The sequence below is a fragment of the Carettochelys insculpta genome, chromosome 19 (assembly GCF_033958435.1).
Source record: "Carettochelys insculpta isolate YL-2023 chromosome 19, ASM3395843v1, whole genome shotgun sequence".
Lineage (NCBI taxonomy): Eukaryota > Metazoa > Chordata > Testudines > Carettochelyidae > Carettochelys > Carettochelys insculpta.
The window spans coordinates 16547299-16566717 of NC_134155.1; the positions used below are offsets into that span (position 1 = coordinate 16547299).

Consider the following 19419-nt stretch of genomic DNA (forward strand, 5'->3'; position numbering starts at 1 on the left):
TAAGCTATTCTTCTCATCAGGGGGATTAATCAGAAAAACTATTGTAGCATCTAAGGTTAAGAAAGATGTGAGCTGGCGTATTGTTGCTGTTCAGCCAACCCCACTTTTTATTAATAATATGCAACCATGTAGAACTTTGCATCCTATTAAACCTGGAATGGGCTAACAGGGTTGCCAACTCTCCAGGACTAGACTGGAGTCTTCCAGAATCAGTATTAATTTCTCAGGGATTACTGAAAACTAGAGATTTTAATAGGATGTATCAAGGAAATGACATTACATGTTGGTGGGGGAGGAAATCTCCTGGCACAGTTTGTGTCAGAGTTGACAATACTATGGACTAGGCATTTGGGTACATCTTTTATTTATCTGCTGTTGATTTCTTTCTAAGGCTTAGTCTGCAGCTTTGCAGGAATAGCTGTATCACTTAGGGGTTATGATTATTTTATTTATTTATTTTGTTGATATAGCAAAAGCCCTAATGTAGTTACAGTTATATTGGCAGATAAAAGTTCTTTTGCTGGGATAGTTTTCGCTCACGGAACTTGTATAAGCTATATCAATCGGCACTAAGACTTCTGAACTGTATCTCCACAATGAGGGGTTTGATGGTACAGCTAAAAGTTAAACCTTTTAAGTGTAGGCACCTAAAATGTGTGCTGTGCTGGGCAGTGCGGGACCGTACCAATCTGCTGTCGTACCTGGCACCTTCCCTCTTGTCATTTTGTTCAGAGACTGAAAACCAAACCCAACAACCCCTGATCCAAGCAGGCAGCTGGGTGTGAGGGTGGAAAGCCCCTTTTATGAAGTCTGTCATAATTAGCTGACATCTCAAAATGTGAGAATTGATTATTTCTGCCTTAGCATCATCTTCCAGAGTGACAGGGAGTGAGGAGAACCTTTGTCTTCAGTTCTTGGAAGAACTCCTTCAATGCTGGAGAGTGCCTGGGATGGAGAACTTGTGAACAGGATCCTTGTGTCAGAACTGTGACACAGCAAGGTGGTTGTTGCCTGGTCTTAGATTACTTATGAATTTTCAGTTACAGCCTTTGGGGTTGACAGGTCCTTTGTCCCAGGATCAGACCTAGTATTTAATTATTCTATGATTGGGAACCCTGAGGTGCACAGATACAACACTCGCATTATTGGAACTCATATATTTACAAATATAGTTTATTAACACATTTAGCACAGTCACAAACACCCCAATTTCAGAAGATAGATAGGGAATGTACATCTGTATCTCCACACAATTATTTGTAGAACAACCTGAGTTATTAGCCATCATTTTCCTCATCACCTTTGCCTTCCCCATCATTACCACTGGCCATCATTATAGCGCCACCCAAGGACTACATTATCTAACACCCCTAACCTGGGGTGTCCCATTTATAATATGCTTTGCTGATATTATGTTTGATACATATTCATTAGGGGATACTTTCTTTTCTCCTTATTTGTGTTTCCTCTCCTTATTAACGGGGAAATGTTGTTTTTTTTCCCCCTCTTTGGTTGGTATATTTTTTATCTCAACGTATTATCATATATGTCAATTTGTTACCATGGTCCTTTTATGATTATCTATCACATTAGTTATTTCTGTTCTACCTGGTTATTAGTCTGGTCTTAACTGGTTATTTTGGGTTTTTCTAGGTAATGATGTGCCTGGTAAGTTTGAGAATATTCTTGGAAGCCCCTATTCTTTTATCTAGGTGTAAGGTCCTGAATATCTTTGCATTGACTTTGCTATCTGGGTGAAAGGCATATGCATTCTAGCTTTGTCTTAGCTCCCCATACAGGATGTGGCCTGTAAGTCCCTTGTGTTACAGCCAAACTGCCCATATAAATGTACTGTAACTTCTTATAGTAAACATAAAATTAAAACAATAAGGAAATAATAACTCTATATATCCATAAGCAAGCAAGCAGGTTAGCTCTGTGTGGCAACCTTTTTCGTTTTTTTTTTTCCTTGTTCATTCCCTTCCTTATCTTCCCAGTTTTCCAACCTATGTGTCCTCATTTTACTGCTGGTGCTTCTGCTTCTAACCATCAGGATTTTTGGTCACCAACAGGTTGGTGGGACGAAAACGGGAGTTGTGCGCTACGTGGGAGAGACCGATTTTGCCAAAGGAGAATGGTGTGGAGTGGAACTTGATGAACCTCTCGGGAAGAATGATGGAGCAGTCGCTGGTACAAGGTACTGTATACACTCACCTCCTTCTACCTAGCATCTGAAAGGATGCCCAACAGCTACAACCAAGTGTGGAATCCAAAAGCCAGCTGACTAGGCTGATCCAAGGAGGCAGAGTTAGAGCTTGTGCTATGAATGTAAGCAAGGGACATCAAGGTTGTTTGTTCAGGGTGAATTGGGCCGGGGGGGAAATATTTGAACTGTGATGTCTTTAGACTTTAAAGCACTTTCCACAGGAAAGTGGTAGAAATCCCATCACTGGAATATTTTTAAACTTTGTGCAAGGTTTTTAGAAGAAAGTTAGTTAATATTAAATATATATTATTCTATTACACTTCTGCTTTCTGTGATTCTGTGACTTGATCAAGGTTACTCACTATCATATATTTCCTTCTTTTTACCTAGTCTATATATAATTCACCCTTTCCTATATCTAAATAGCAAGGAGGAAGGACCTTCTCAATCAGCTGGGTGTCTCTTCTTTCTGGAGGCCAGGCTTTTAATGAGCCTCTGGTGACCCCAGATGGTGGGGGCAGAGCCCCAGCATCACTGTGGCTAGGAGCTGGTTGGGGTTTGGGGTGCCCTGGCCCGGACAAAGCCCCCCAACCATGGCAGCCTCCCAGCCGCAGGGCTACCGGGCATCCTGCAGCTGAAGCTGTCTGTCCCACAAACCCTCTCCAAAAATTTGGCAAACCTACCTGGGCTTCAGGACTAATGTCCTAGAGACCAGGGGGTTGATGGCAGCATAGGCCACTTCGAACTACTAGCAAGGTAGAGCTGCTACAGGGCACACCCCTTGGAAGAGGCATGGGGCAGACAGCCCTTTCACAATATCTCAGAAATAACTTGCCTTCTGTGTGGATCTAGAAGATGAGGGAGGAGTATACTGAGCCTAGGGCTCCAGGACTCTGCCACTGAGATCCAGTATGGCCTCTGCCACCACTTTCCATTTGTTTGGAAGAGAAACTTGGTTCTGCCTTTGGCTTCCTGCTCACTGGCAGGTTAGTAATGCTGTGTCAACCTTTTCAAGAAGGGGGACAAGTCAGACAGTGGCATCTCCCCCCTGCCAACAACATGGAAAATCTTAGCTCAAATCCTTGCCAACCGACTCCTGCCACACTCAGAAGAAAGTCTCCCAGAATCCCAGTGTGGCTTCGGACCGTTCCAAGGAATAGCGGACGTGATCTTCACTGCCTGGCAACTGCAAGAAAAAGGTGATGAACACAACCAAGCCTTAGATATGAGTTTCATCGACCTGACCAAAACATTCAACTCAGTCAGTTGTCGTGCCCTGTGGACCATCCTCTCAGAGATCATCTGCCCCAAAAAATTCATTAGCATTTTAAGGCTGCTTCACGACAGCATGACTGCCACAGTATTGAGCAACAGTGGATCCCAAAGTGACCCCTTTGAGGCCAAAATGGGGGTCAAGCAAGGCTGCGCCATTGTCCCATTACTGTTCTGCATCTTCATTGCCTTGACCCTTCACCTCATTGATGGCAAGTTTCCAGGTGGTGTGAAGATAGTCTATAGAATGAACAGGAAGCTTTTCAGTCTCAGGAGACTGAAAGCTAAAATCAAAATCTCCACAGCTTTGATCATGGAGCTCCAGTATGCAGATGACAATATTGTTGCTTTTTCTCCCACAGCCTTTCAGACCCTTTTAAGTGCCTTTACTGAAGCATACAAGAATCTTGGCCTCACACTGAACATCCAAAACACCAAGGTGCTCCACCAACCTTCACTGATGGGACAATCTTGTCTACCTTCTATTTTAGTCAATGGAAAACTGCTGGAAAATGTGAAGCACTTCCCGTACTGTGGAAGTCCATCTTTCCACTAAAGTCGACATTGATGCAGAAATCCAGCATCGTCTGAGCTGTGCAAGCTCTGCTTTCGCCCACCTGAGACAAAGGGTCTTCAAGAAATGGGAGATCTATCCCAAGACAAAGCTCCTTATACACTGTGCAGTGATTGTTCCAACACTCCTGTATGCATGTGAAACCTGGACAATATACAAGCATCATTTGAAGGCACTTAAACAATATCATCAATGCTGCCTCACAAGAATCCTAAATATCTCTTGGGAGGACAGACACATGAGCACTAGTGTCCTGGCTTGAACATGACCAGCATTGAAGCCATTATCATTCATCATCAACTTTGTTGGACTGGTCACATGGTTCAGATCAGGACATGTTGAAGGCACACATGAAAAAGTGCAGCATTGGTGTTGACACTTGGGAGAACCTTTCCCAAGATTGTCCCCAGTGGAGAATAGTAATCCATGAGGGGGTGGTGCAATTTGAGATGTCCCACTGCAGTGCAGACAAAGAAGTGGAGAAGAAGAAAAGAGCATCAGAAACTGCCCCACACCCCTCCAACAGCTACTAATGCCTGCCTCTTCTGTGATAAGATCTGCAACTCCAGAATCAGGCTGATCGGCCATCGACAGACTCACAAATAGGAGGGTGACATGAAGATATCCTACTTACTCTCAAATGACACTGAGAGAGAAGAGCACAGTCACTCACCTTTCTTCTTTATAGCTCCATGGTGGATGGTTCAGGTAAGGAGGAGGCCTCCTGCAAAGCCAGAGAGTGAGATCTCCTAGCTGCAAGAAGTTCCTCTCCATCACTTGCCCCAGATCCTGTCATGATGGCAGGGGTGGGAGGAATAGTAGGGAATAGGTAACAGGAGTGAATTAAGGGGCTAGCAGATAGTTTTGCAATTTAAACAGGAGGGAAGGAGAGGATATCTGCCACAATAAAGGGGCAGGTCTCCTGGGACTCAAAGGAGGTACAAAGCTATTAAGCAGTAGAATGCAGCACACCGTACAGTACAGGCGGATCAGTAGCAAACCCCCTGCTAACATCTGACAGCCATTGGAGCAGGTCCCTCTCCTTCTCGTATTCTGATTGCAGGTTTGGCAGCGTTGTCTCTATAGACCCTTGTACCTGAGCCAGCCTGATTTTCTGTAGGTCATAGTCCTGTGTCTGAGTGGTTAAAAGCTGCTGAGAGCTGTGAGCAACACAATGAAGCCTTTCAAGGCAAACTAAAACACACACCTTTTGCTTTGCTGCAAATAATTTGCCAGGCCAGCACTCAGCACCTGGAAGACTCCCTGCCCCCGGGGCTGACCTTCCATGGTGTCATTTTTAACACGCTGTGCTGGGCAGAATCCTGGGACACAAGCAAAGGGAGTAAGCCGTGCTTTGGCTTTGCTAACCGTTGCCATCTAGTGACCACCGAATCTCTTGGCCTGGTTTGGTTTTTTCAGGCCATTGCTGGGTGGATTTTTGCTGGTTTTTGGGTAACATGAGCAGGGCTGATGCTGATCGCACAGGTGACAGCACAGTGCTGTTTTTCTAGTGGTTCCTGGGTTTGTGCTGGCTCTGTGTATGTCACACCATGGGCTCTGAGACAGCAGTCTGGCTGGAGGTGGGGGTGAAGAGGCTCTGCAGCTGTCTTATGAAATCTGCCACAGCTGGAAGAGCAAATCCTGAGAGAATGGCACATGGGAGATGGGAAAGAGCCAGTGGGAATGCCGGAGCATGCTGTAGGAGCACACAAAGAAGGCTCCAGTCTTGGTATTTTACTGTGACTATCTTATCTGAGAGAGAGAACCGTGGCAGCAGCTGCTCAATGTTCAGAATGGGATAGTTCTGTCAGAGCTTCAAGACCTGCCCAGGTCAGGGACGAAATTCCAGGGCTATCACAGATGATGTGGTGGAGTGGCCCTGGTAGCCAACAGAAAGAGGCAGCACTGGGCCAGTGCACCCAGGTGGTGCACAGTTTAAAGTTGTTGTTCCTTGGTGAAGGGCAGTAGCAGTCCCGTTCCTGCCCTAGAATGGAATTCCCATACTGACAACACTACGCTTGTTTCTGCACTGAGCTGCTGGTCACGCACTGGGTATTCACAAAGCAATTCTTAGATGGAAGCTGATTCACAAGTGCCCATAATGTAGCATGCAGCACCATGGAAGGGCAGAGTATTGTTACACTGTGCCTGACTCTCACTTTCTGTCATGCGTGAGTCTTTGCACTGGTGTAAACTCATTGTCTTGTGACTTTACTCGTATATCTGAGAGAAAAATCTGACCCATTATTTTCCCACCCAGGAAGCAAATGGGTAGTCTGTTAATTCACCAGTGTTTGTATTTGTCTTTGCCACATCCCCTTTTCCATGCTTGCTGTTCTGTGACAGTCAGTTACCTTTACTCACACTTATTTTGTTTATTTCCATTAGCAATTCTTACTCACGCTTAAATTGCTAATTTCCTTTTAGCATTTTCACAGTCCTCATTTTTTTCCCTTTTTCCCGGTGCACTGTCTTTCAGTAATGAGGACTAAGAGCCTACTAGTGCTGCTAGGGAAGGGAGCTTTTCCTTTAGCTCAAGTGCTAAAGGCCCCAGTTCAAGTCACTTCATCTTTATGTGCCTCAATTTTTCCATCTGTAAAAGGTGGTTTATGTTACTGACCTCCTTTGTGAAATTCTCATTATCTTCTGGGGAAAAGTACTGTGTAAGAACTGGGTACTATTTTTCTTAAAAGATCTGTGGAGAAAGACGCTATTACAGCTACAATCCCCTACAAGTCAGACATCCCTTAATAATGACTTGCAGTCATTACCAGTCTGGACCCAAACCAAGCTAGCGCACTAATGCTGGTGGGCTCGGTATCCTAATACCAGTCCTCCCATGTAGAGTAGCTTATTTTAACAGCATGATGCTTAGCAGGGCTTTGGCTAGTTTGCAGAAGCCACGTTGCTTTTCTTCCTTGGTTCCCCAGTCCACAATGATGTCAGCCCTACGCAGTGATCTTTTCCAAGGCCCAGGGCCAGCCTGGAAGCAACAGAAGGGATGAGCAGTGAGTCTTGGGTTTTGTTTTTAAAGTTGCTTTGAAAAGATAGGGCTTGACCAGATGCTTGCAAATGCATCATATTCTCCTCTGGGTGGACAATGGGCTGCTTTGCAGCCTCCCATTGGTCCGGACTCGGCCTGTGACAGACAGAGGCTCTGCTGCCAACCTGTATGAGCCATTTCACAAATGGGAGGTGATTTTGGAACAGCTGCTCACATCTGGAGAAAGTCGACGTTGTGTACCAGGAAAGCTAATACTTGGAGAATGTCAATATCCATACTGGTCTTGGGTATTAATTGTTAAGCATAATTAATGCATCACTATTCTGTGTACACATGGGATAGATTTTTGCTTTATCGTTTCCTGCCAGCGGTTCGTTTTCAGCATTTAGAGATCCCTCCCAAACCAGACAGTGTTGTTCACCCTGGCTGCTACACTAAAACCAAAAGAAGTGACATGCAGAGGCTGTCTGGTTTTACTTGCTGAACTACAGCAGATCTGTGACAGTCTACCCATGGCTTGAGCAGATCAACCTGGGTGCCAGAGAGGCCCCAGGTTTCTGGCAGTATGGATTTCTGGCATCTAGCCCCTAAGTGAGACTTGCCTTAATCTCTCACCTGCAGCACAATCGGGCCATGTCCTCCTTGCAGATTGGAAGTAATGGCAGAAATGGGATTGCACCTGAACTTGGCCATCCCCTCATCTCCCTGGTGGCTTGTACTGTGGTGTTTTTCCCTTTTTGTCTGCATCAAAATCTTCTTGTCTTTCCTTTATCTCCTGCTTGCTCTGTCTTCCTTGCCTTCAGGAGCCCACCTGGAGAGCCAGTGATGGAGAGAGACATCCCTTTGTGCATGGAGTTTTCTGTACTGGTATTCTGGTTGGAAAATGTAAGAGGAATGGTGGGGGCCGTGTTGGAATGCAGTGGTCCCTCCTAGATTGGGCCCCTCTAGCCAGAGTTTCTCAGCAACAGACTCCCTCCGGTTTTTCCTCTTCAGGGCCCTCTACAGAGCCCCCACAGCTGTTCTTCTCAGCTTGAGTGCCTGCAAGTATTCCCTTCATTCAAGCCCACCTCAGGCCTCCCAAGGCTGGTGCTCAGCCCAGATCTGCAAAGGAACAGTAGGCTCAGGTTTTCACCCCATCCACGCCTTAATACTGCTCCCTCGTTTCCTCTGTTCATTCCAGCTCTTGGCCTCCTTTCCTCTTAAAATACCTGTATACTCTGTTACAGGTGGTTAACAAGTTGATTTTCTTGCTCTGTTTCCTGATTTTGGGAGATTTCCCTTTCTGCTTTGGAGCAGGAGACACCATGTTGCAGAGGTCACTGCCTGTGTTTCAGATCTTTTCCTCCCAAAGGCTGTGCCTCTGCCACGCTGACTCCCTCTAACCCAGGCCAAAGCGCACCTGGAGGAGTATTTCTTGTTCATGTAAGGAAGGGATGTGCATCCTTTCTTGTTGTTTGTACGCATGGAGTTTAGGCACTGACGTGGCTGGCAGGTGAGCCTCATAGAATCCCCTGCTCATCACAGTGCAAAGGAATCTGAATCCAAATGGCTTGCCAATGAGTTGCAGTTGTCTCCTGCTTAGCTGAGTGAGCATCTCAGGGACAATATGGGGTGCCGAGGACCCCAATGCTCTGCTTAGTATGGCTCCAAAGCCTATTGATCAATGGCACGATTCCCATTGACTTCAACTGGTTTGTGGGTCAGGCTGCTACAGATTTTACTAATGCTAATTTGGGAGATGTGTGGATATTTCCATAAGAGGTTTTGTTAGCTGGAGTTCTTAGAGGCCAAAGATGAGATATCATCCCACATCTTGTGGGATACTCACCAACTTCATAGCCCTTGATAAGCTGTTCTGTGCCTGGTCATTTATGCAATGAGCTGGCACTGATCTGAGCACTGTGTCCCCTACTGAGCCACACTTACAGCATCTGATACACGGAGGTCAGAGTGCAGGATGCTTTGGGTTGTTTTGTGCAGTGATCTCAGAGGGCTGGAGTTGGGTTATGTTTGAAGCAAGGGGCACGGAAATTATTCCGTAAGCCCAGCATGCTGCCATTTGCTGTGAAATGAAATCAAGTAGCTGTTGGTTCTGGGTTTGGTTCAATTCTGAATAGGCAAGGGTGTCTAGCACAGGGGAGGGAGAGCAGCTGATGCCTTTCCCTGATGACAACAAGTCATAGTGCTGCTGGGGACATGCTGGAGGATGATCATGTGTGTCTTGTTCTTTTTTTAAAAACAAAAAAAAATGTATCTTCTCATCCTGTCCTCCTTCCACCTTCCCATAATTCATCACCCAACAGTGCTGAACTGGAGCAATATACCAGGCTCAAAACAGAGCTGTGGATGGTGTCACTTATACCAGACCAGGTTAACCAAATCCCCAAGACTCATCTTTCCTTTCCTCCATCCCCTGCCTTTTTAAGGGTACATTGTTTGGTTAAAGAGTCTGTAGCAAAGCCAAAACAAATTTTGCATTCTCATGTGACTCTCAAAACCCTACGTTCCTTGAGGAAGGTGGCAAAATTCAAAGGCCTGTTCTCATTTGCACTAAAAGTCCTTTCTATGTTCTGGAAGTGCAAAAGGATCTAAATAGGTGAGTGAATTTAATTTACTTTCACCTTAAGTCTCCTTTGGCATCTGTATAAATGAGAATTGATCCCCTACCATGGTCCATCTACTGTGATGCTCCTTCCTGTTTTTCCTTACTCATTTGATATGCAGTGAAATCTGACTGGCCAAGGTCACTTTCGTAGATATACATCCTTCAAAGCTGGAAGGGTTGGCTGTGATCATTCTGGTTTGACGTCCTGCATAACACAAGCCATACACCTTCTCCATAATAATTCCAGCATCAAGGATAAAAAGCACTCCAGGAGGAATGTTTAAAACCAGAACATGCCCTCTTTTCATGGACATTAAAAATGTAATATTGTATAATATGTGACTTGACTTAAACCCTTCTGGAGCATAGGTCTCTTCCACTTCACTCTGTCTCAGAATAAGACTTCTGATTGACCCCATGAGTACACCTGTTGTTGTCCTTCAACAACTCTCACCGAGGTAAAAGGGGTTGGCTTAGAGTTAACAACCATAACTGGGGAGGGGAGAGTTACACAAACATCCACAACGAGCTTGTAGAATAAGTATGTGTCTGTAAAGGGCTTTGGGTTTTGCCGTCAGATGTATTTGCTCCTGTGAAAGCATTTATTTTATGTAAGCAAGCTTCTGTTTTGGGCCTGTCCCTCCAGAGGGTGGGCCCTTAACTGCCTCCCCCAAAACACCAGAAAAGGGGATCACTCGGTCTCACCTGTTCCACCCATGGACCTACATCAGGCTGCAGTGCTGGCAAGGAGACTGTTCAGTCCCCTGTAATTCCCAATTCAGTCTCTTTGCTATGATTATGTAATCTGACCTCCTGTATACACAGGCCATAGAACATTTCCCAGATTCTGGGAATCCCTGGTTGGACTCCCAGCTCTGTCTGGGTGTTGCCTAGTGTAGAGGGCTGTGTAGGTGTGGACAGCATCCTTTCTGATATTCTCTTTCTCCTGCTCCAGGTATTTTCAGTGCCCCCCCAAATTTGGTCTCTTCGCTCCCATTCACAAGGTGATCCGGATTGGGTTCCCATCCACCAGTCCTGCTAAAGCAAAGAAGAGCAAGCGGATGGCCATGGGAGTATCAGCCTTGACTCACAGCCCCAGCAGCTCTTCTATCAGCTCTGTCAGCTCCGTGGCATCCTCCGTGGGTGGCAGACCCAGCCGGAGTGGATTGGTAAGAGAACTGTTTTGTGTGCTAGGCAACTGGAGTAAGATCTCTCCTGCTCTGGCTCTGCAGTGCGGCAGGGCTTGTACTGAGCATTTCTGGAGGTGCTCTGGTGCAGTTCCTGCTGCACTTGGCAAAGAAATGGGAAGGGGAGACTAAGACTAGTCTTAGATTCCCTGCCCCATTGGAGGGAACTCAGGCTCCTTGAGCATTTGTAGTCCTAAAAATCCCATGATGCTACAGATTGAACCTCTCTAATCCACAATATTCTTGTCCAGCAACATCCATAATCTGGGCCTGATTTTAGTTAACTGGACAACTGCTTATCATGAGTGTGATCACCTTTCCTGTGGCCTCATGAAGTTTTGTTTAGAGCTGCCAGTCCTGGCTCTCAGAGTTCTGTGCTTTTGTTTGGCTGTAATTTACCCCTAAATATCTTCTAAGAGCCAAGTACACAGTGGAAGTGACGGTAATACTAGTAGACAATATTGAACTCCTGTGGTCCAGCAAATTTTCTGGTTCACCACAGGTCAGGTCCTGAGGGTGCCAGACTAGAGAGGTTCAACCTATATTTGTTGGGAGTGGGAGTGGGGAGGGTCAATCAGTGTGATGTCATCTCCAACTTTCAATCTGGATAATTATGTTCTGCCTTCTTAAATGTCACCTGGATTGCGGTATTTTTCATTTTTTTGCCCTAAATGGTTGCACAGCATTGCCCTGTAACAGCTGCTTCCTTCCAGCATCAGCAGTGGCTAAATTTACTTGTTGTGGGAAATAATTCCTATGACTCATGTGTATCACGCTTTGGGGTTCCCTTGAGAAGTCAGGCACCGTGCGTATGCAAAATACGCTATTCTTCTTAAACGCTCTAGCTGTATACTACACAGGGAGATCAATATTGACCACTGGCATAGAGGCTGAAGTGGAGAGGCACCAATAAGTGTCTACCACATGGAATGGTTCCACCTTTCCCAAGGGAGAACAGCTCTTGGAGCTGAGTTCGGGTCATTTGGAATTTCTTAGCAGTTGTCATAAATAAGTCTATTTGTGAAGAGAAATCAGGTCTTTAAAAGAACCAGTTATGATCTTCCCTGGCCCTTAGTTCTGTCCCTGGAGAACTCCCTTCTGGGGGGTCTTAAGGCTAGTGGATTGATGGCTTGAGCTGCACTGTATTCCAGGGGGGCCCTGTGTGTGTGCCATTGCTCTGTCTGCGTGGGGAGAGCTGTTTGCATGGGTAGAGGTTGGGAGAGCACAGCCACAAACCCCTCACATCATAACTCCTCTGTCTAGCTGACGGAGACCTCCTCTCGCTATGCCCGGAAGATCTCTGGCACCACTGCCTTGCAGGAGGCCCTGAAGGAAAAGCAGCAGCACATTGAACAGCTGCTGGCAGAGCGAGACCTGGAGAGAGCGGAGGTTGCCAAAGCCACCAGCCACATCTGTGAAGTGGAGAAGGAAATCGCCATCCTGAAGGCCCAACATGAGCAGGTAAAGCTGGTGGCAAAAGTGAGTTGGAGGGGTCAAAACCCCTTGCACCATCGCAGACGTCCCCCTCCTCAGGCTCTACCCTCTGCTTTAGGCTTGTCTCCTGGCAGGTGGCCAGGCCAGCTGTATTTTCAGCTCAACCCACAAAGTCGAACAGTCTCCAGCTTGCCAGTAGAGCAGGGGTGCGCGAAATATGGCCTGCGGGCTGGATGCGTCCCGCCAAGCACTTGGATCCGGCCCGTCATGTGACCCAGCAGGAACGTTGGGCAGGCTGCCTGCTTGCTGTACCCTACATGCCACTCAGAACAACTGACCTCTGGGACCTGCGTGTGCATCTCTGGATAGCACTCGCCCCTTGGGGGTAGGATCCCCACATGTTGCCTCATTCTGCAGAGATGCCCACGCTGTGCCCTGCAGCCTGCTAATCTGAGTGTTGTGGGGGGGCACGGCAGGCAGGGACGCTGCCTGAGGTTCCTGCTGGCTGGAACCCACCTATAAGTGCTTCCCAGCCAGAACCTCCATCTGGAACCCCACCTCATCCTGCACCCCAATTCCCTGCCCCAGGTCACAGCACAAACCCTCTGCACCCTGTCCCGCACCCCTGCCCCATCACAGCTCCCTCCCAAACTATACCTTCTCTCCTACAACCCTCCCCCAGAATCCTCCTCTGCACCCTGTCCTCCAGCCCAGTCCTCTACCCAGAGCTCCCTCCTGTACCCGACTTCCATTCCAGACCCTGCACCCCCTCTATTAATGTCATAGAATAGTGTGGCCCTTGACCACTTACTCAGTGTGGTCCCCCGTGAAAACTTTTTGCCCACCCCTGCATTAAAGAGACATGATCTCACAAGGAGGATTGGTGGTGGTAGAAGACACTGACATACAAACCTTTCACGCTGGCTTCACTGTTTCCACTCCAGGGGACTGCATTGCATTACCTGCCTTGGTGTCTAGATTCTTGGTCCCACCTTAGGCTGTTTTTGTTGCTTTTGCATGCCAAGTAGCCATCTAAATGGTGCACCCAGGGGTTCTCCCATCACTGATTACTGCTGCCTACTCTGCCTTCTTCACATTTGGCAGGGGAGGGAGGAGCAAGTGTGGAGAGAGAGCAAGCAGTAGCCCTGTAAGCTTCTCTCTAATCAAGAGTGATGAACACTGAGGTGGCAGGAGCCTCTCTGCTGGTGAAAGGGGAATTTGTTCTCCCGGAATCAAGGACATTTGCAGAAAAGTTACACACATTCATTCCCTTGTGGTTCCTATGTTCTGAGTTCTCTGAAAAATCTGAGATGAAAGCCCCCATGAAGATCACTTGCCAACTTCCGGAGCAGTCCAGTTCAGTCCCCTGCTAAGTGTTTAACGACAGTGTATCACCAGTGTAACTGGCTGTCTGTGGGGTGGGGTTTCCTTTTGTTGCAGTATGCCACAGAGGCAGAGGCAAATCTCCAGCGAGCACGTGCCCTGGTAGATGGGGTGCAGAAGGAAAAGGTGGAGTTGCTGAACCAACTAGAAGAGGAGAAAAGGTAACAAAGTAAGGGGAGAATGAGAACAGTGTAAAAATCATGGTATGTTGGAGAGAATGGGGAGAGAGGCCTTGGTATTTCATTGGTGCATTTTCCTCGACAAAGATGATGATGCCTAACCCATTCATAGTGGTTTTTCAGATCGTACTCTGGGCTCTGAGGCTTGCTTGGCTGCCTGCTCTCGTAGAATACTAGGGCTATAAGGGACCTCAGGAGGTCATCAAGTCCAACCCCCTGCCTAAAGCAGGATCAGCTCTAACTAAATCATCCCAGCCAGGAGGACTTAGTCAAGCCTGGACTTAAAACAGAAAAATCTAGGGATGGAGAGTCCACCACCTCTCTAGGTAACTCATTCCAGTGCTTCACCACCTCCTGGTGGAATAGTTTTTCCTAATATACAAGCTACACCTCCACCTCTGTAACTTTAGACCTTTGCTTCTTGTTCTGCCATCAGTGGCTACGGAGAACAGCATCTTTCCATCCTCTTTAGAGCCTCCCTTCAGGAAGTTGAAGGCTGCTATCAGATCACCCTTCTCTCTTCTGTTCTGCAAACTAAATAAGCCCAAATCCCACAGCCTCTCCTCATAGGTCATATGCTCCAGTCCCCTAATCATTTTTGTTGCTCTCCACTGGACCCACTCCAGTGCATCCACATCCTTTCTATACTGGGGGTACCCAGAACCGGACACAAGACTCCTGATGTGGCCTCACCAGTGCTGAATAGAGAAGAAGAATAACTTCTCTAGATCTCCTGGAAATGCTTCTCCTAATGCACCCCAATATGCCATTAGCCTTCTTGGCTACAAGGGTGCACTGTTGACTTATATCCAGCCTCTCATCCACTGTAATCCAGCCAGGTTCTTTTCTGCTGCATCTCTACTTAACCAGTCAGTCCTCAGCCTGTAACAATGCTTGGGATTCTTTTATCCCAAATGCAGGACTCTGCACTTGTCTTTGTTGAACATGGTCAGATTTCTTTTGGCCCAGTCCTCCAATATGTCTAGGTCACTCTGGACCCTATCCCTACCCTCCAAAGTATTTACCTGAGCTCCTAGCTTAGCGTCATCTGCAAATTTGCTGAGGGTGAAATCCATCCCGTCATCCAGGTCATTAAAGATTTTGAACAGTACTGGCCCTAGAACCAATCCTTGCGGCACTCCACTTGAAACCGTCTGCCAAACAGACACTGAACCATTGATGACTACCTGTTGGGTCAGTCCATCAAGCCAGCTTTCTATCCATCTTACAGTCCATTTATCCAGTCTATACTTCCTTAACTTAGGGGTAAGAATGTTGTGGGAGACTGTATCAAAAGCTTTGTTAAAATGAAGGTATATCATACCCATTACTTCTCCATATCCACAGAGCCAGTTACCTCGTCATAGAAGCTAATCAGATTGGTCAGGCATAACTTGCCCTTGGTGAATCCATGTTGACTACTCTTCATCACTTTCCCCTCTTCCACGTGCTTCAAAACGGATTCCATGGGGATCCCCTCCATGATTTTTCTGAGGATTGAGGTCTGTAGTTCCCTGGATTGTCCTTATTGCCTTTTTTTTTAAAGATGGCCACTACATTTGTTTTTTTTTTCCTATAATCTGGGACCTCTCCTCATCTCCTTGAGTTTTCAAAGATAATAGCCACAGGCCAAAGCCAATGACATCTGTCATTTCCCTTAGTGCCCTTGGAAGCATTAAATCCAGACCCATGGGTCTGTGTTTGTCTAACTTTTCTAAATAGTACTTAACCTGTTCTTTCCCCATGGAGGTCTGCTGCCTCCTTCCCATAGTGCATTGCCTAGTGCCATAGTCTGGAAGCTGACCTTGTCCATGAAGATGGAGGCAAAAAAAGTTTGAGTACTTCAGCCTTTCCCTGATCATCTGTCACCAGGTTACCTCCCTCATCCAGTAATGGCCCCACACCCTCCCTGATAACCCTCTTATTGTTAACATGCCTGTAGCAACCCTTCTTGTTGCCCTTCACATTCCTTGCTAGATGTACTTTCAATTGTGCTTTCACTTTTCTGATTACCCTCCCTTCCTCCCCCCGCATTCTCCAGCCATATATTTATACTCCTCCTTAGACATCTGTCCAAGTTTCCACTTCTTATACGCATCCTTTGAGTTTAATCTCACCAACGATTTCCCTGGTAAGCCAAGCTGGTCACTTACCATATTTGCTTTCTTTTCCTGGCCATCGGGATAGTTTGTTCCTGTGCCTTCAATAAGACTTCTTTAAAATACACTCATCCTTCAGTAAACAAGTACTTCACTAATGAGTACTCACTTAAACGAGGGACATGTTTACTTAAGTTCACTCTACGAGTGAACTCCCCCCCCCCCCCCCACAATACAAAGCTCATCCCCTCTCCATGGCTCCGACCTGCCAGCCCCCCCGGCAGCCTGACCTCCCCGCCCCCGCTAGTCCCGTGGCAGCCTGACCCCCTCCCCAGTCGCCAGCCCCGCAGACTGGCCCCACGGCAGTTGGACCCCTATGCCGTCCCTGTGGCAGTCGGAGCCCACCCCCCACCAGCCCTGCAGACCGGCCCCATGGCAGCCTTAGCCCACCCCCCTGTCAGCCCCACAGACTGGCCCTGCGGCAGCCTGACCCCTGTCTCCCCTCCCCTCCCCTCATGCTCTGCAGGGCACCTCAGGGCTGCAGGGTGTTCCCGCAGCTGCAGCTGCCAGCGAGGCTCCACCCCTAGCTGGTGGGGTCTTTTTTTAAGAAAAAAAGCACTGGCAAAGCCAAACACTACCCCCACAAGAGAAGGATGGGGAGGAGAGAGGGGAAGCAACTAGCTTAACCATGAAAGTTCATTTCTAAGTAGTAACCATATAAGGGGAGACAAACAAACAAACAAAACAATTACAATATGAAATCTAACTTAAATCTGATTACCAAATTTAGGGCTAGCAAACCATAACAGACCACAAGGCAGTCAGGAGGTTACACCTAGAGAGATTGGGATAAAGAAATCTTACCACTCCGTGAAGCCCAAATCAGTCAAGGTTCCCAGGTGGTGATGTTAGCTGGGGATCCAGAGTATTGGAGACAGGCAGAGCAGAGCCCCCAGCATGATCAGCCAGAAGATGCTGTCCCGATAGAACCAATGCAGAATTAAGATCCAGGCATTAGAACACTTTACTTGAGTGTCGGCAGGATTTTTTGTAGGGAAACAGCAGTGGTTCCAGAAGCTATACTAGACTGGCTTATGGGTGAACTGATGGTTCAATGGAGTATTGCAAAGTTGTTTTGTGCAAGCTAGCCAGTAAATTGATCATTCCTGGCTATGAGTGGTGCTCCGTCAAGGGAGCTCATAATGCAATTCGGCAGCTTTAGTATTTTGATACCAGTAGAGGGTTTATTACCAGCATTGATCATTACTGATCTGGATGTGTGCAGATGCAGGTGCATTACTGTCTGGAGCAGAGACGTCCCATCAGATAATGATCGTCTGGCTTTCTGTACCCCAGAGTGCAGTGCGGTGCTTGCTGTGGAATTTGTTCGCCATTCATTATGCTAATAGTGATGCCTCCCTGTCCTATCTTCAGTGCAAAAGAGGCTTGGGTTGTTTCCTTTATCCTATCACCCTTGTCTGGAGAGGTTTGGGGTGTCCTCCCTGGCCTTTTCATTGCTTTTTGTAAGTTTTTTTTCCCCCTCTGATGGGCTTTGGTTCAAGCAGTGGCTGTTGGGGGGCAAAAGGGGGTGGTCATCCTTTCATGAAAACTATGCCCTGATTCCCTAAGAACACAGAGCTGGTAGGTAACAGCACAGACAGTTGCTGCTTCAAAGTTATCTAGAAGTGGCAGATCTTCCGGCCTTGCAGGGTCCTGTGAGTGTGTCTGCAAATGAGCAGCATGTGACACCTGATTTCTTAGCTTGGGAAGAGGCAAAGGGTCAACTCTGCTAATGTTTCTAATAGCAACTTGATCCTGCAGGGCTTCATGAGCTGCCTGCTGCGGGTAGGGGAGGGGCAACCTGCACTGGCTGTGCCCTGGGAAGCAGAGAGAGATACAGCAGGATGCCGAATTATGTTGCCAGAACCTTTGTTTTCTCTGGCGTGTTTTTGGAGACAAACCTTTACAACCCTTTGTGGATTAGAGAGGCTTGATTATCCTCACCGAGAGGGTTCACAGGGAAAGAACAGCTGAAAGGAGAATGAATCACAGATCACTTCTGGATCGTATCCTGACAATGAACGTAGTCTTTTATGGCACTGAGAATGCTCTAACATTTTAAGGGTGGTCAGATTGACACATTTACAAAAATCCTGGGCAGTCAGCAAAGCCTTTCTCTGAAATATTGAGGTTCGCTTATTTTATGTGTTCTTATTCTGTCTTCAGAAAGTAAAGAGGAATCAGTTCAGCTGAGCCCTGTGACTTTCATTATGGGATCCAACCTCTGCCAAAAACACTTCTTTCCTACCCTGCTTTGCTAGGTGGTAATTGCAAAGACATCTGTGGAAAGCTGAGCTGAAGTTAAACTTTGTTTCCCAAGCACCAGTTAGGGGCTATGTCATACGTGCCTTACCCCAAATCTCAGGAGCTTCAGACAGTACTTTCCATGTATATGTGGCAGCATGGGAGGTGTGTGTTGCTGAACGCATTGAGAAAGAGAGTCTGCCATAGTCAATGCATCTGAGGACTCCATTTACAGAAAGCTTTCTGCTCACACTGGGAGTGTAAAGACAGTTCCCTGGTTTGTGAGTTTGGTAGTTAAAAGAAAAATAGTGACTCACTCTCCTTTTTAATTTGAAAGCTGCCCTTTCTGAAGATGTTCCATCATGCACAGGACTCCCACTCTTTCCCAGCTCCCCTTCCAGATTACAAGTAGGAGATGATTTAATCCAAGACATCTGAGTTCTTGCCAAAGCAACAACAGATGCCTCCTCTAATTAGAAGAGGTTTAGACAAGGAAGCTTATTTTTGAAGTTCGATACATGCATACTGAGCTATTTTTGTCCATGATGGAGATTTGCTGTGTCCTTATATCTGGTTCCCAGGGCAACAACCACTGTAGAAGATTACTGTTTAAAAAAAAAACCTGATAAAAGAACAAAGACAGTTGGGTGAATTTACCAAGAAGACTGAATTGCAGTGGTATTGGTGGGTTTTGTTTTTGTAGTGGCGTTGCGTACGTGTCTCCTGTGAAGATTTTTTTCTGCCAGCCTGGTTCATCATTTCCACAACATGAGAGTGGGAAACACTGTCCATAGTCACTGTGAAGGGGAAAGGCCTGATTGTCTGGGAATATCGGGCAATGGACTCTCTCGTTCTTGCCTATGGATTTTCCCAATGGTTCCTTGCAAAATGCGTCCGTGAATAGCTGGCAAGGAAACCTTGCTCAGTCCCAGAGTGCTAGTGGCTGAAAGTTAAAAGCCAATTTCTCCAGTATCCATATGGAGCTGTACAGCAGCTGTGCTCCTGGGAGGAGTGTGGTACAGAGGATTAAAGAAAAAGGAGCCTCAGCTTTGCATGAGTTGTGCAAATTAACTGCTTTCCCCAGAGTTCTGCGGGGATTGCTTAACTTCTGCTAAGGTGTTTGCATATGTGATTCATCCATATCTCACTCCTATCATCCTTTTGTTTTGCAC

General features: G+C 46.8%; 1 protein-coding gene across 4 annotated transcripts in view; it reads left to right on the forward strand.

The window, feature by feature from the left end:
• Nucleotides 1-19419, forward strand: part of CLIP2 (CAP-Gly domain containing linker protein 2) — a 158231-nt gene that overhangs the window by 102158 nt on the left and 36654 nt on the right. For all 4 annotated transcript variants that reach the window (XR_012648124.1, XM_075013815.1, XM_075013814.1 and 1 more), the window contains 4 exons: nt 2073-2197; nt 10617-10830; nt 12112-12309; nt 13723-13826. Coding sequence is in view for 3 of the 4 variants with exons in the window: in XM_075013815.1 (XP_074869916.1) it covers nt 2073-2197; nt 10617-10830; nt 12112-12309; nt 13723-13826 (641 nt within the window). In the remaining variant the exon portion in view is untranslated. The remainder of the gene's footprint in view (nt 1-2072; nt 2198-10616; nt 10831-12111; nt 12310-13722; nt 13827-19419) is intronic.